This window comes from Anabas testudineus, chromosome 24, assembly GCF_900324465.2.
Source record: "Anabas testudineus chromosome 24, fAnaTes1.2, whole genome shotgun sequence".
Lineage (NCBI taxonomy): Eukaryota > Metazoa > Chordata > Actinopteri > Anabantiformes > Anabantidae > Anabas > Anabas testudineus.
Genome location: NC_046632.1, coordinates 7,882,136 through 7,894,652, shown reverse-complemented (window position 1 = coordinate 7,894,652; position 12,517 = coordinate 7,882,136). Strand labels below are relative to the sequence as shown.

Below are 12,517 nucleotides of genomic sequence, written 5' to 3'. Positions count from 1 at the left end.
AAGATCCAATCAATAAGAGATGTTCACTTCATAAATGCTTTGTCAACCCAGTGTTTGATTGTGCCAGTGCCTGACTGGATCACACCCAGTGTCTCTTTGGACACTGTTTAGCTAGACATGATTCAGAGCCCCCATTTAGCTATGATGGGGTTATGCTGAGCTTGGCTAACAAAGTAGGCTGTGATCAACAAAATATGTCAAATCAAAGCTGTATGCAGCTTCTCTTGTTGTTTATTCACACCAGAAAGGCCGGACTGTTTATTTGATCTACAGTCAGACAGAGTTCACAGGCAACACACCTGTCCGGCTGCAAGCTTTAATGTCTGCATCCATTCTCAGACCTCTAAGCCAAATGGCAAAGAGATCCTGTGCCACAGTTTAATTTCATCTTGATTTAACAAGGGCAGTAGTGAAACTGGCATGGCAGTGTCAGTCGGTCAATCCTTCATTTTGGCACAAGCTGAAATATCTCAGCATCTATCAGAGAGGTCTTCAAAAGTACGGACAACATAGTCGTCTCTTTTAAGTTTTCATCTAGCACCACAACAGTTAACAGTTGTATTTTAGTGCATGATTAAATTCCTACAAAACTGACAGTTTTATCAGTCTTTGTACCTAAACCATACTGCTGCTGAACATCTGCATGTTATTATTGTCATTGTGACATGGAAATAGCATTTAGCTAAAAATTTGAGTCATTCCAGACATAATTGGATTGTAACTTTTCTTCAGTACAGAATCAACACCGAACAGTATTTTCTGCAAGATGCTCGCACATCTTAGGGTAGGAAGTGACTCTAGATGAATGGGAGCTCTTGAGTATCAATGTCAAAAGTTGCTTTGGTGGCGACCAACTACACCAATCACAATAGCAGCGGAAGGCAATCTGGTCAAAGCCATGGATTTTACTAAGCCATGGACTGTTTTAGGTTTAAACTGCAGGATTAAACCCCAGTGTTAAGGTCAGACAGTTCACACTGTTAGTGTACGGCTGTTGAATGAATTCCTAAAGCTCTGTGTTTGGCATGGAGTTTACAGTTTTATTTTGAGAATAAGTGACAGATGACAGAGGAGCAAACAGATGTGGATCTTTGGATATCAAGTTGGCCTATTTGGTCTCTTTTCAATATCCAGCGCGTTGATAATTAAATCCTGTCTGTCATGGGTGATTCTCTGCCATATAACATCACATGTGCAGCAGCAAACAGCTCAACAGTGTTAGTTTTTAGTGCTCAGCTCAATGAGGAGGCTTCTGTGCTTTTCAGTAAACCAGTAGTGCTAACTTTGGGTATAGACTCGTAGAAAATTGACGTTATCCCTGCTATCTGCCATGTGGATGAACATGAATATGAGTCGTGTTCATGACATGAATGCACACTGCAATTTCACTGGTTGGTGGATGCCTACAACCACAAGGAAGTAATTCTATTTGTTTCAAAACCACATTCTTCATTGTATGGCTGTGAAGTCCTGAGTGTAAAAATAGAGTTTTAATGGCGTTTACTGTCTCAGTGGAGGAATTGATCAATCGTGCAAATTGTTGATCAGTGCGCTGGTGGACATGAACAGATTCTCCGATTGCTAGGCACCCTTAAGGCCTTGCATCCCATTATTCTGGCATAAAGGAGAGTTACATTAGTCAGAAATGTAATTATTTTTAGAAAGGTTGCAGCACAGTTATTGAATTATTGAGCTGCAGAGATTTAATCTTAAAATCTCTTTTTAGTGCATTTATGAGACCTGTGCTTTGCTCAAATAGTAAATCTTAAATGGAATAGGAGTTATCTAGAATCCAGTCAGTCAGTATATTATGTCTGTGAGAGGCTGTGGTATTTCCTCAGGAAACTGTTCAACTCACACCAACCTGCAGATCCACAGCTTCTACTGTACATTGCTCTACCGTCTTTACCTTGTCTTTCAAGGTCTGTTCTCTTCCCTCCTCCTCATGATACACCCTCTTCTCTTCAAATGCACCCACTCCCCCCCCCCCCCCCCACCCCCCAGCATCACATACTGTACCGTAGTCTTCCACCTCATCCTTGACCCACTCTTTTTATTCCCTTTCTTCTATTTTCCTCCTCTTTTGCTCATTCTTTTATCTGTCGCTTACCAGATATACTGCATTAATTTTCTGCTTAAGCCCCTGCAGGAGCTTTCAGGAAATCAGTTGATTTGGAGTAAGAAGAAATTAGTCGCAGCAGCAGATTATTAGACAGGGTGCAAACATAATGAATTAGGCTGCTGTATCCACTTACTTTGATTCAGGTTTTTAATGGGATTATTGTGGGTGCTTTTGAAGTTGCACGGAGATGTGAAGTACTTGTGTATGGGCAGCATCACCAAAGAAGCAACCCTCAGCTAGACCTGAACATTATAAAATCCCCTCCACCCCATCTTGGAAAGTGTTGAAAGCGACTGCTAAATATTTTTTGGCAGACTTCAGCAGAATGTCACCTCCTATCCATTCAGGAAGTGGACTCCTATTGGTTTCCTGGAGAAAGCAGTTGCTACCGAACAAGATAAATAAGTGCGTAAGGAAGTTTGAAGTAATGGTGTTAAAAGGTTCTTGCATAGCAGAAAATAAATCACAGCAGAGCACTGACCAGGAGCAGGTAGCAGAGCCAAGGAAAGCAGAGCAGTGATGCTGGAAAAAAAAATCTAACTAAAGCAAACACACAGTAGTTACTTGACATTGTGCAGGTTCATAGCTCCCTGATGGTGCACATCAATATTCCCAAATGCAGCATCTGTATGCTGACAACCTTTCAACCTATCTGAGTGAATATAAATCGAAATACATGAAGTAGCTTCAGTACACCAAGTGTGCTGAACACTAACAAGCTTTTCATTTTTTATGTATTCTAATAAAATACCTTCAATACCTAAAACTAAAATATGCAACTTTTGGGATTTAAGCCAGCTGTAGCACCAGTCTTGAAAACAAAGCAACCAATGCATCAAATACTGACGCTGTGTCAAAACAATAGAGCCATGGTGAGAGCCTGTGGTGTCTCACAGATAAGCAGAGGGTATCCTTTTGCACTGACTTATAAAGCACTGGTTTGACCTTGTCTCAAAAACCTTCAGTAGGTAATGTCTCTGTATGCCACAGAAGGCTTTAACAGAACCTCACTACAACATAAGTTATGGAGCAGATCTTTACTTAATAAATGTCATCGGTCTGTTGTAGCTAAAATATAAATAATAGTTTTCAGCTCAGTGGTGCTTTGAGCTACTTGGTAACCCCAGCTTTTTAATGCTATTATAAAGCTACTGCGCAATATTTAGTTTACTAAAACATGTTGATTTTTGTACATGCCAACGAGTATGTAATGAGATTTTAAAACAGAATCTGGCATGTTTTTGTTGTTGGGCAGACCATCCTGAGCTCATCTCGTGTCCAGTGCAGGTCGAACCAGATGCTACTGATTGGCTCGGTTTGCACCACATGGCCTAAGAGGTTTAGTATGGCTGTGTAATGATGATAAAATGAACTCATCTTTCAATCTATCTTTGTCATTCAGTGAAATCCCAAGCTGCTTATCAATGTGAATGCAGAACCTTTTGCTCTACTGTTGTTTTCTTAGGTTTAATCCACAGCTATGGCTGTTGGAGGGAGAAAATGTCAGTCCACAGAGAGCGAGTTCTAAAGTGATATTTCGAAACTGGATTTGAGAAACGGAAAAGGAAAGGAAAAGCTAGAAAAAGAAAGGCAGGAAGGCAAGGGGAAAAGACAGATGCAGAGGCAGGAGAAGGCGAAAAAGTCAAAGCAATGTGAGAGACGAGGACACTTAAAGATGAGAGAGTGCAAGCTGCCAAAAACTAGATGTAAGTCGGTACAGCCTCCTGTGTTGTTAAAAGTTGAAGTGCCCGTCTGGTTCTTATCCCGTCACCATGACAACATTGCCAGCAAAATAAAAAAAAAAGGTAGCGCGAGAGAGAGAAAGAGTGGGAAAGAGGTTTACATATAGAGAGACAGGGAGAGTAGGAATAAAGCAAAGATGAGAAGAGGTTACAGGCAGAGTGCTAGAGGTGGAGGGAGTATAAAAGATGAAGAGGGAGTCGAAGATATAGAAACTGATGAGTGTGAGAGAGAGGATGTAAACTTTGAGAAATTCTGGGTTTATGTGCAAGAAAGTGTAAGATACTGTTGAACATGTGTACGTGTGTATGTGGGAGAGAGAGACAGAGATGAATTGAGGAAGAGATATTCCTGTGTCTATCAGCCTTGTGTAAAAGGCTTATCTCTGTGTGTGTGTGTGTGTGTGTGTCTGTGTGTTAGCAGGTACACAGGGCAGCTTTACTGCCATGAAAAAGGCCTTCATTTCGACAGGGCAAGATTGAATAGACAGATAAAAAGATTTTCCCACAAACACTAACGTTGATAACATGAGAGCAAGGAGGATGTCTGGGAGTGTGTTTGTTCAGGGTCAAAATTACAAACCAATATTTTCTGGATATTGACAAGGACAGTGGGAACCGATCTATAGAGATGAGATGAAATGAGGGATTCAGTCCTCCTATTAGCTGTTTCAAGAAGTGCTGCCTCATCTAAATTCATGATTTTCCATGTTTGCCTTTACTCCATCTTTAAAATAGAAGGTGTTACGATTTGACAGTGTTTTTTTACAGTGTGCGTTTTACAATATGCAGGCGTGCACTCTGTTGTTGGCTCTCATAAACAGCAGTGCACACCTGCATCCTATTTTTACACTGCAGCGCCTTGCAGCTTTTGGCAGTGAGGCGGTCAGTGGGTTTGGATAACAGTACAGTATTTTTCTTCAGAATATTGGAGCATCCGAAATGGTCTCCATGTAGCTCTGGGGTCCAAACTTTATCTTTAAAATCACTGCTGCCTGTTATTAAAAGTATTTTCCTTGTGTGAACAGACAAAGAGGTTTTTATGGCTTTGTTCGTGTATGAGAACCACGAGACACTAAATATATAATTTGTGTCTTTATGTAATAGTTAATGTTTAGTGACGGCAGTAGTACAGTTAGTAGAGACTCTAGGGATGACTTTGTGACCCCACTCCTTCTGGCCTTATGTTGAAGTGTCCCTGGACACAACACTTAACCCCCAAAATGTCCACAAACCCCACAGCCGCCAAGGTTGCACAAGCCTGTGCACTCTGGGTGCCAGTCCCAAGCCCGGGTGCAAAATTAGGGAGGGTTGGGGGTTAGGAAGAGCAACCAGCATAAAACCTGTGCCAACCCAATGTGAGGTCACCGTGATCTGCTGTGGCGACCCCGACCACAGGATAGGACGAAAGAGGGAAATAAAAAACAAAATCTAATAGTTAATGTTTGTGTTTTTGTTGCAGATGTGGTTCCATTCCATGCCAAACGCTCAAGTATGTAAATGCGTCCTCCTCGTGTAATTTATCTACAATCAGAGTTAAGAAGGTTAATCTACATCTAATTACAGACTTAAAATGTGCTTCATATTGTAATCCTTCACTACAACAATCCTAATCACGATGATTAATGATTTGATTACTTTCAGCACCTTCTGGATTACCGTTGGTATTGATTTCAAAAGACCACACAATCTAAATGCTCCTTGTTCAATCATCACCTGGAGCATAAGTAATCAGTAATTATTTTTTTCCAAAATTAAAAATTCTTTTACATACTCAGTAAATATTTAATGCAATTGTAATTTTTTGTCAATCACCACTTTTGTATGCAAGTGTATTTAGTGTCAATCTGAATTCTTATTGCCTTTATTTGAACATACAGTGCAGAGGCAGATAGGAAACACAGAGAGAGAGAGAGAAGGGTTATGACATGTTACAAAAATCCCTAGGCTGGAAATGAAACCACAGATATTGCAGTAGAAATCAATAAAACAGTACTTCCACCAGCATTTCCTTTCAGCTGATAACAGATTTCTCATCCACAATCATTTCACATGCCATATCGGTTTAAATTCAGTTAACTCAAACAAAACCTCTGTCCGGTTTAGGGCAACAGAGCAGGAAATGAATAAGCAGAATGTCCAATAACTGCACTGCATGTGGGTGTCCTGTTATCCTGATGCCTCCACTGCTGTAGTTTCCTTCACCACAACAGTTACTAAAGCCCAATTCATACTGTATGCAGTATAAATGACGAAAGGTTTATCGCCTGTCACCTAATTCCACGATGCACAGTGCATTTGCGTCCATGCTATCTATCCCCAGTGCCTGTGCACTGACTGCCTGTGCCAGTAAAGGATGTCGGAAAAAATCAGAAAGTAAATTACAGACAAGCACGTTAAAGGTAAAGGCTGTAAGACCACCATCAAGCACCTTGAAGTCTCTGTGACTGCAAATGCATTTATTATTATTACAAAGTGTAAGGTCTTGGGGATGCAGTCAAGCCCCCTAGAAATGGCTGTAAGAGGAAAATTGGCCCCAGATTGATCAGAATGTTGGGAGACAGCATCCCAAAACATAAAACATGTCCATGTACACATCCGCAACTGTCACCTACTATGAAGCACGTAAAACAATATGAGATAAATGTACCTGGACAAAAGAGTGTTTCTGTGCATGACTACTGAAACTGATTACTGCCACACACAGCAGGATCCAATCATCAATAATGAGGTGCAATCATAAGGTTTGTGGGTGAGAACGTGAGCAAGTAACGACTAGCTTAATGATTTAAAACACTGTGAACATGATCTGATCATTAGCGCCAGAAGTGACGGTTTTAGTTAACTCAAATGGCCAACTCGACGGGAGAAGGAAAGGCATGTCCAGAATAAATTCAGCTGCAGTTGAGGGTAAAAATACGTTATCAAACAGCGGTCAGAGTCACTCAAACCGATAGGCAACCCGCTGGTAATCAAATAGCACCAACAACAGCAGCAGGGTTTCTCAGAAAACTCAATAAAACATGAATTTGATGTACTACAACAGAACACCGTGTTACAGTAGGTTCAAATGAATTTAGCAAAAGATAAGAAAGTGTAGCTGAAGCAAGCACACAGTGATCATAATTGGATGAGTGCACATATGCCGCCAGGTCTTGATGGTCTCTGTCTGCTGTTGGTGAGTGCTGAATATTTGGCATAAATAACACAAAACCATGGATACATAATCCATGTGTCAACAGTACAAGCTGTTAGTAGCAGGGAAATGCGGCGGTGACATGAACGTGACAGCGACTGTCATTTATTCTAGTCTTCTGTGAAGTAGATCTTCACCCACCAGAACATCTGGAGGATGTAAGGTGGTACGATAAAAGCCGACAATCAATCATCAGTGAGTGACATTAAACTGAAATCACCAGTAATAGGTTCAGACAGCTGCAGAGCAATGTTTCTTCTTTTTAAATTAATTCATAACAGTGCTGGTTAGTTCCTAGATGCCTGATAAAACTTGAAAGTTGCTTTAATTCTACTGCTCTCCAGCCAAGTGATCCTTTTTTTGTTGCATAGAGCCTGTGCACACATGAACCTGGATAGACTAAAATAATCTTATGACTCTTCTGGACTTTCCACACGATACTGTACTGGATGAATCAGTAGTAGGAGTCTGGAAGTAAAAACTCTTTTATTTGCAGGGTTTGTGATGCTCAGAAAAAGTTATCTACCGTTTAACAGCCACTGCTTTTGTAGTGATTCTCCATGGAAAACGTGTCTTTTGGTCCAGTGTGCATCACATGACCAACATGGAAGTTTCAGTACTGTGGTTTGGCTACTACAAAAAAAATGTTCCATAAGCATGTGAAGAAACTGGGAATAATAAAAACATTTCTACATAGCACATCTTGTGGTTAGAAACCACACCTTTATTGAGGAAGGGTAATATGCACAAATAAAAAACAAAAATGAACTCTAACACTAGGTTGGTAAGAAAACTGCTCTCCATGGATGGATGTGATTCTTAGCTCAACAAAGCGTCCTCACTCAGTCCTACACTGAGTGCTGTCTGTTTTTCTAATGAGTAATAGTGCAGCACGATGCTTTCAAATGTAAGCAAACCTATGGGCCCAGTGGGATTTCGAGGTATAAAAGATTAGCTTGGGGATTTTATGTTTGGCCTCAGTAATCAAATGTTGTGCTGGGTATATTGTGTTTTTGAACCTCGGCTGTAATCTTGTGTGCCAGACTGGCTGGAGGCTTGAGTGATTCCCCGTTGCTCTCTTTCTGAATGGCTCAGTGCTGGCTGTGGGTCTTCCAGTCCGCCTGCCTTACTGTCTTTCTACATGAATTATTGACTCTGTGTCTATCTTTTTTTTTTTTTTTTTCTATTTTATATCTGTCTGAATCCCCGTCTTTGCTCTTTTCTTTCTCCTTTTGGCTGCCATTTTGTACAGAAGTACAAGCATAAGCAGCAGTGTGCTAAAAAGCTTGTTATATTCTCCTTTCAGTCAATGCAGGGGGTAGATTACATTCACAAATAGTGTAGAAGAGCTTAAAGATGGATGTTTATCTCATTTGTTATTGTCAAAACTGTAGCTGTCACATTTCTTCCATTGTTGTCGCATCCAGTCTGTTGCTGCTGGATTTATGCTATGAAGAGTGAGTTTATACTCATTTGTCATTGTCACATTAATAATTGTTTTCCGTTTTTTCGTTTTGATCATAGTGGAATGAGAGTGAAACAGGCTGTGGTAAGATGTCAAATGATAGTCAACACCACAGGAAGCAGCTCAGATATGCAATGAAATATACTGTAGTTTATTGCAATGCATGCCACTATCTAAAAAAACAACAACAAATTCATTAATTTTTTATTAATGCACAAAAGGTTTGGGCAGTCAGGTGAGTAATGACGTCCAGTATTTGTAATTTACATTTACATTTAGTCATGTAGCAGACGCTTTTATCCAAAGCGACTTACACGTCATTACAAGGTACAAGGGTAGGCAGAGCAGCGTGAGGAGGTCTTGCCTAAGGACCCCTACTGGAGGTCGGCAACAGCTGGGATTTGAACCCCATGTATAATGTAATTCAGTATGAAAATATGTATTATTATTATTATTATTATGTTTGATCTACCCAGGTGGGCGTCGCCGGTCCGAGCCTGACGAGGCAGAGCTCCTCAGGGTCAGCAGGAGATTGGTTGAGGATGCCGTCAATCGCGCCTTGCAACAATACAAACAAGAAACACTTCAAAACGGGGGCGGGCCGAACGCCACGGCGGTGCAGCCTCCCGGGAACGACGAGGAAACGACCACAAAGACGGACACTACAGCTAACTCCACCACAGACAACAGGAAGTGACGACATCGGATCCAGGTACAGAGACTGACAAACCAACTGCCCAGAAAACATCAGCTATGCCTGACTAACCAGGAGAAGAGTCAGTAAACCCTGGGCACAAAGCCTGAACCAGCCAACGAGTCAATCCAGTTTGCTGACTACCTAACCCAGCTTGCCAGTCATGCTAGCTGCCTGTCCATCTGACCTAGCTTGACAAAGTGCTAGTTAAATAGGTAAAAAAAAATCAATAAATAAAAGAGCTTAAAATCACTGCTAGGTGACAGCCCCAACAGGCCAGCCAGCCAAGCCTGTTAGTTTGCTCACTAACTCTGTTGTCCTACATCTAAGAGCGAGGACATCACCCCTCAGTCGTCACCGGGCTGCGGGTCAGTGCTTGAACGTCAAACCCAGAACACATATGTGAAGCACTCCTGTAGATCCACACATGCACAGTGTTCACTGTGATCTCTCTCACACACTGCCCTTTTAGAATAAAATCATGTTTTGTACCGTCACCTCCACTTAAAATAGGATTCTGTATTCTCAACTCCCCTCTGACTTTAGTGCTTGTTTCTCCTTCACTGGACTCTGTCAGAAAATATTTTGCTTTTTACTTGTGACCATAGCTTGTTTTAGAATACCAGTGATGTCCTCTTAGATGAAAAGATTACTCATCTGTTCAGTCTGAAGAGGATGAAAAGAGCCAGTTTGACTGATGGCGTTGTGACTGGTCGGATTCTCTCTACGTCTCTAAGTGCAAAATACGGCACGTTGGTCTTTGGTCTTTGTAACTTTGTGTTGTATTTTGCGGCGAGGCTGAGTTCAAAGCACTTTTATTTGTCCAGTTCAGATCGTCTTCGAACTTCCAGCATTTTATTTTCCACTTCACACAAATAACCTGTCTGGACATCAACCTGCAGTTTTGGTCTTAGACTATGTAGTGTATGTGCAGTGGCCCCAGCAATGCTTTAAGTATCATATAGTAGCTACTGCTGTGTTAACCAAGTGTGTCCTGCTGAGGCTGCACTGAGACAATCATCATGTTAACATAAATTCCATTCAAAACCCTGAATTAATTTCTCAAAACAAAAATGAAGTGATACCAGCTTTTTGAACCCAACCTGGGTCTACAAATGTCCTGGGAAACACTTACTTCTAATACTAAAACATGCAAACACTAACTTGCGGAACATGTCAGGTGGACTGCAGACACTAAATTGTGGGAACTGCTACAACACACTATAAGTTGCCTAGAGAGCATTTTTACTCCATTAACACGAAAACTGCCATCAGTGGCCCAAATGCCTGTCTCATTAAAAACTATTCCGTTTTTAAGAGACAGGCTGTTGTTAACAATTTCATAACTCAGCTCAGCTCCCTGCTTAATCACTTATAGATGTTCTGTTTTCACATGCTTCTGTGAAATCATTAGCGAAGAATGCACAGAAGATTTATGATCTGTATGTCCTCTAAATCCATTCGTAAATTGTTTGGGTTAAAGACCAGAGTCTGGCTGTTTGAGGCTCCGTGTTTATTGGGAGTATTTATGTTGAGTGAAGGGGCTTTTACTCTGAAGTACTGTACGTGTAAGAACAGTCACAGCCAAGCAGCGATTCAAAAGGCTGACACTGATGTCAGGGAGGTTAAATCAGACAATCACTGCTGTCAGCTGAAAACCCTTCCAGCTCTTTATTGCAGTGTCTTCCACTCATATTTTTTGTGTTAAACTCTAAATTGGCCCTCTGTGTGCAGAGTTTAAGCCCACATGTAGTGAAGTGTGTTCAGGAATACACGAGCGTCCATGTGAATTAAAGGGGGGATTGCTTACGTCTTTTTTTTTTTATATTTCCTTAGAGATGAGGTTTTCACCTGACAGCAAGATGATGATGATAATAAAAGTGATTAGTTTGCTCTGACATTAAATATGTTATTTGATCTTTTTTTTTTTTAGCTATTTATTTGCTGTTAGAGTAGAATAGCTGACTTCCTTGTCAGAAGAAGTAATTTCATGTGAAAAAAAAAAGTTTATTTTGAAACGATAATGAAGATAATGAAGAGCAGTCCGCATTTGCATTTGAAAGTGAAAACAAGCACAAAAATATAATTTTTCTGTTTTTAATTCTCATTTTACGAGCAGGTAACTATAGACATGCTGTTAAATCGAATCACCTCTGTTCAAAGTGGCCTTTTTAGTCACAAAAACAAATTGATGTGTTTTTTTTTTTTTTTAGTTTTATTTTTAATGTTTTCTGTAAGTGCTTATGGTGACAATACATAAGTGATACTTTAGCCAGAGTGAATGACTGGATAATGATGGTTCATTTTGCTGTGAGATTTGCCAAAGTCTCTTCAATGTTAACTTGTGACTAAATAGTTGAATCCTTTAGTTAAATGTAAAACATCCATCATCCATCAAAAGGCAGAAGTCATGTTGTCTCTATTATAATATTAATAATAATTGCTGAACAAAGATAGGCTGGGTGGGGAGGTTTATTTCCTTCTAGTGCAAAGAGGTGTGTGTGCTGGGAAATGTGCCCTCAACCCTGTGAAATCCACTTAAGTCTTGTCACTGTGGGCTTATTGAAACGTCAATAACAAAGGTGAATTCTGTCTTAAGGTGGACTTTGAACATTTTCTTTTTAATCTTCTGTTGTCACCGGATCCTTAATCTCCTTAAAATCCCCTTTAATACACAAGTTGTCCTGTTGGCCTGTATGGTTAGTCTATTCATGTGTTTCTGACTGTGTCTATGAGTATGTGTGAGTTTGCACAGTGACTGTAGGGCGTTTGATCAGTACTTCCCCAGAGAAGTTTTTTTTTTTTTTTCTCTCTATCACTCATGATAACTTGGAGCTGTGTGTGTGTTTGTGTGTGTGCGCGCGTGTGTGTGTGTGTGTGTGTGTGTGTGTGTGTGTGTGTGTGTGTGTGTGTGTGTGTGTGTGTGTGTGTGTGTGTGTGTGTGTGTGTGTGTGTGTGCGTGCGTGCGCGTTTGTCTTTTCTGTTGGTTTTTCCATTTATCTGTGTGCATGTCTGACTGCCTGGGTGTGTTGTTTGTAATGTCTTGTATATCTTGTTTTGCCATATTTGAACAATAAAACAGGATATGAAATTCAAAACCAATATCCTTTGCGGTGTTTCTGATTTCAGTCTGGGTGAACAAAGGCCAGAGTGACTTACAGATTGTGTACATATGCTACAGTATGTTTACATCAAACTGAAGTTATTATAACGGTGTCATACACTGAGTGTGGAAATGAACTTTTTTTAACTTCAAGTTTGAGAGTGTAATTTTATTTGTATGAGTTTTGAAAAATGTAAA

General features: G+C 40.4%; 1 protein-coding gene across 4 annotated transcripts in view; it reads left to right on the top strand.

Moving 5' to 3' along the window:
* LOC113149203 (A-kinase anchor protein 7) overlaps window positions 1–12,072 on the top strand; it is a 34,056-nt gene extending 21,984 nt beyond the window's left edge. For 3 of the 4 annotated variants that reach the window (XM_026341129.1, XM_026341130.1, XM_026341127.1), the window contains exons 10-11: window positions 5,324–5,353; window positions 8,999–12,072. In XM_026341129.1, coding sequence (XP_026196914.1) covers window positions 5,324–5,353; window positions 8,999–9,219 — 251 coding nt within the window. In that variant the 3' untranslated portion in view covers window positions 9,220–12,072. The remainder of the gene's footprint in view (window positions 1–5,323; window positions 5,354–8,998) is intronic. The other variant, XM_026341128.1, reaches the window with a different exon arrangement.
* Window positions 12,073–12,517: the final 445 nt, after the last annotated feature.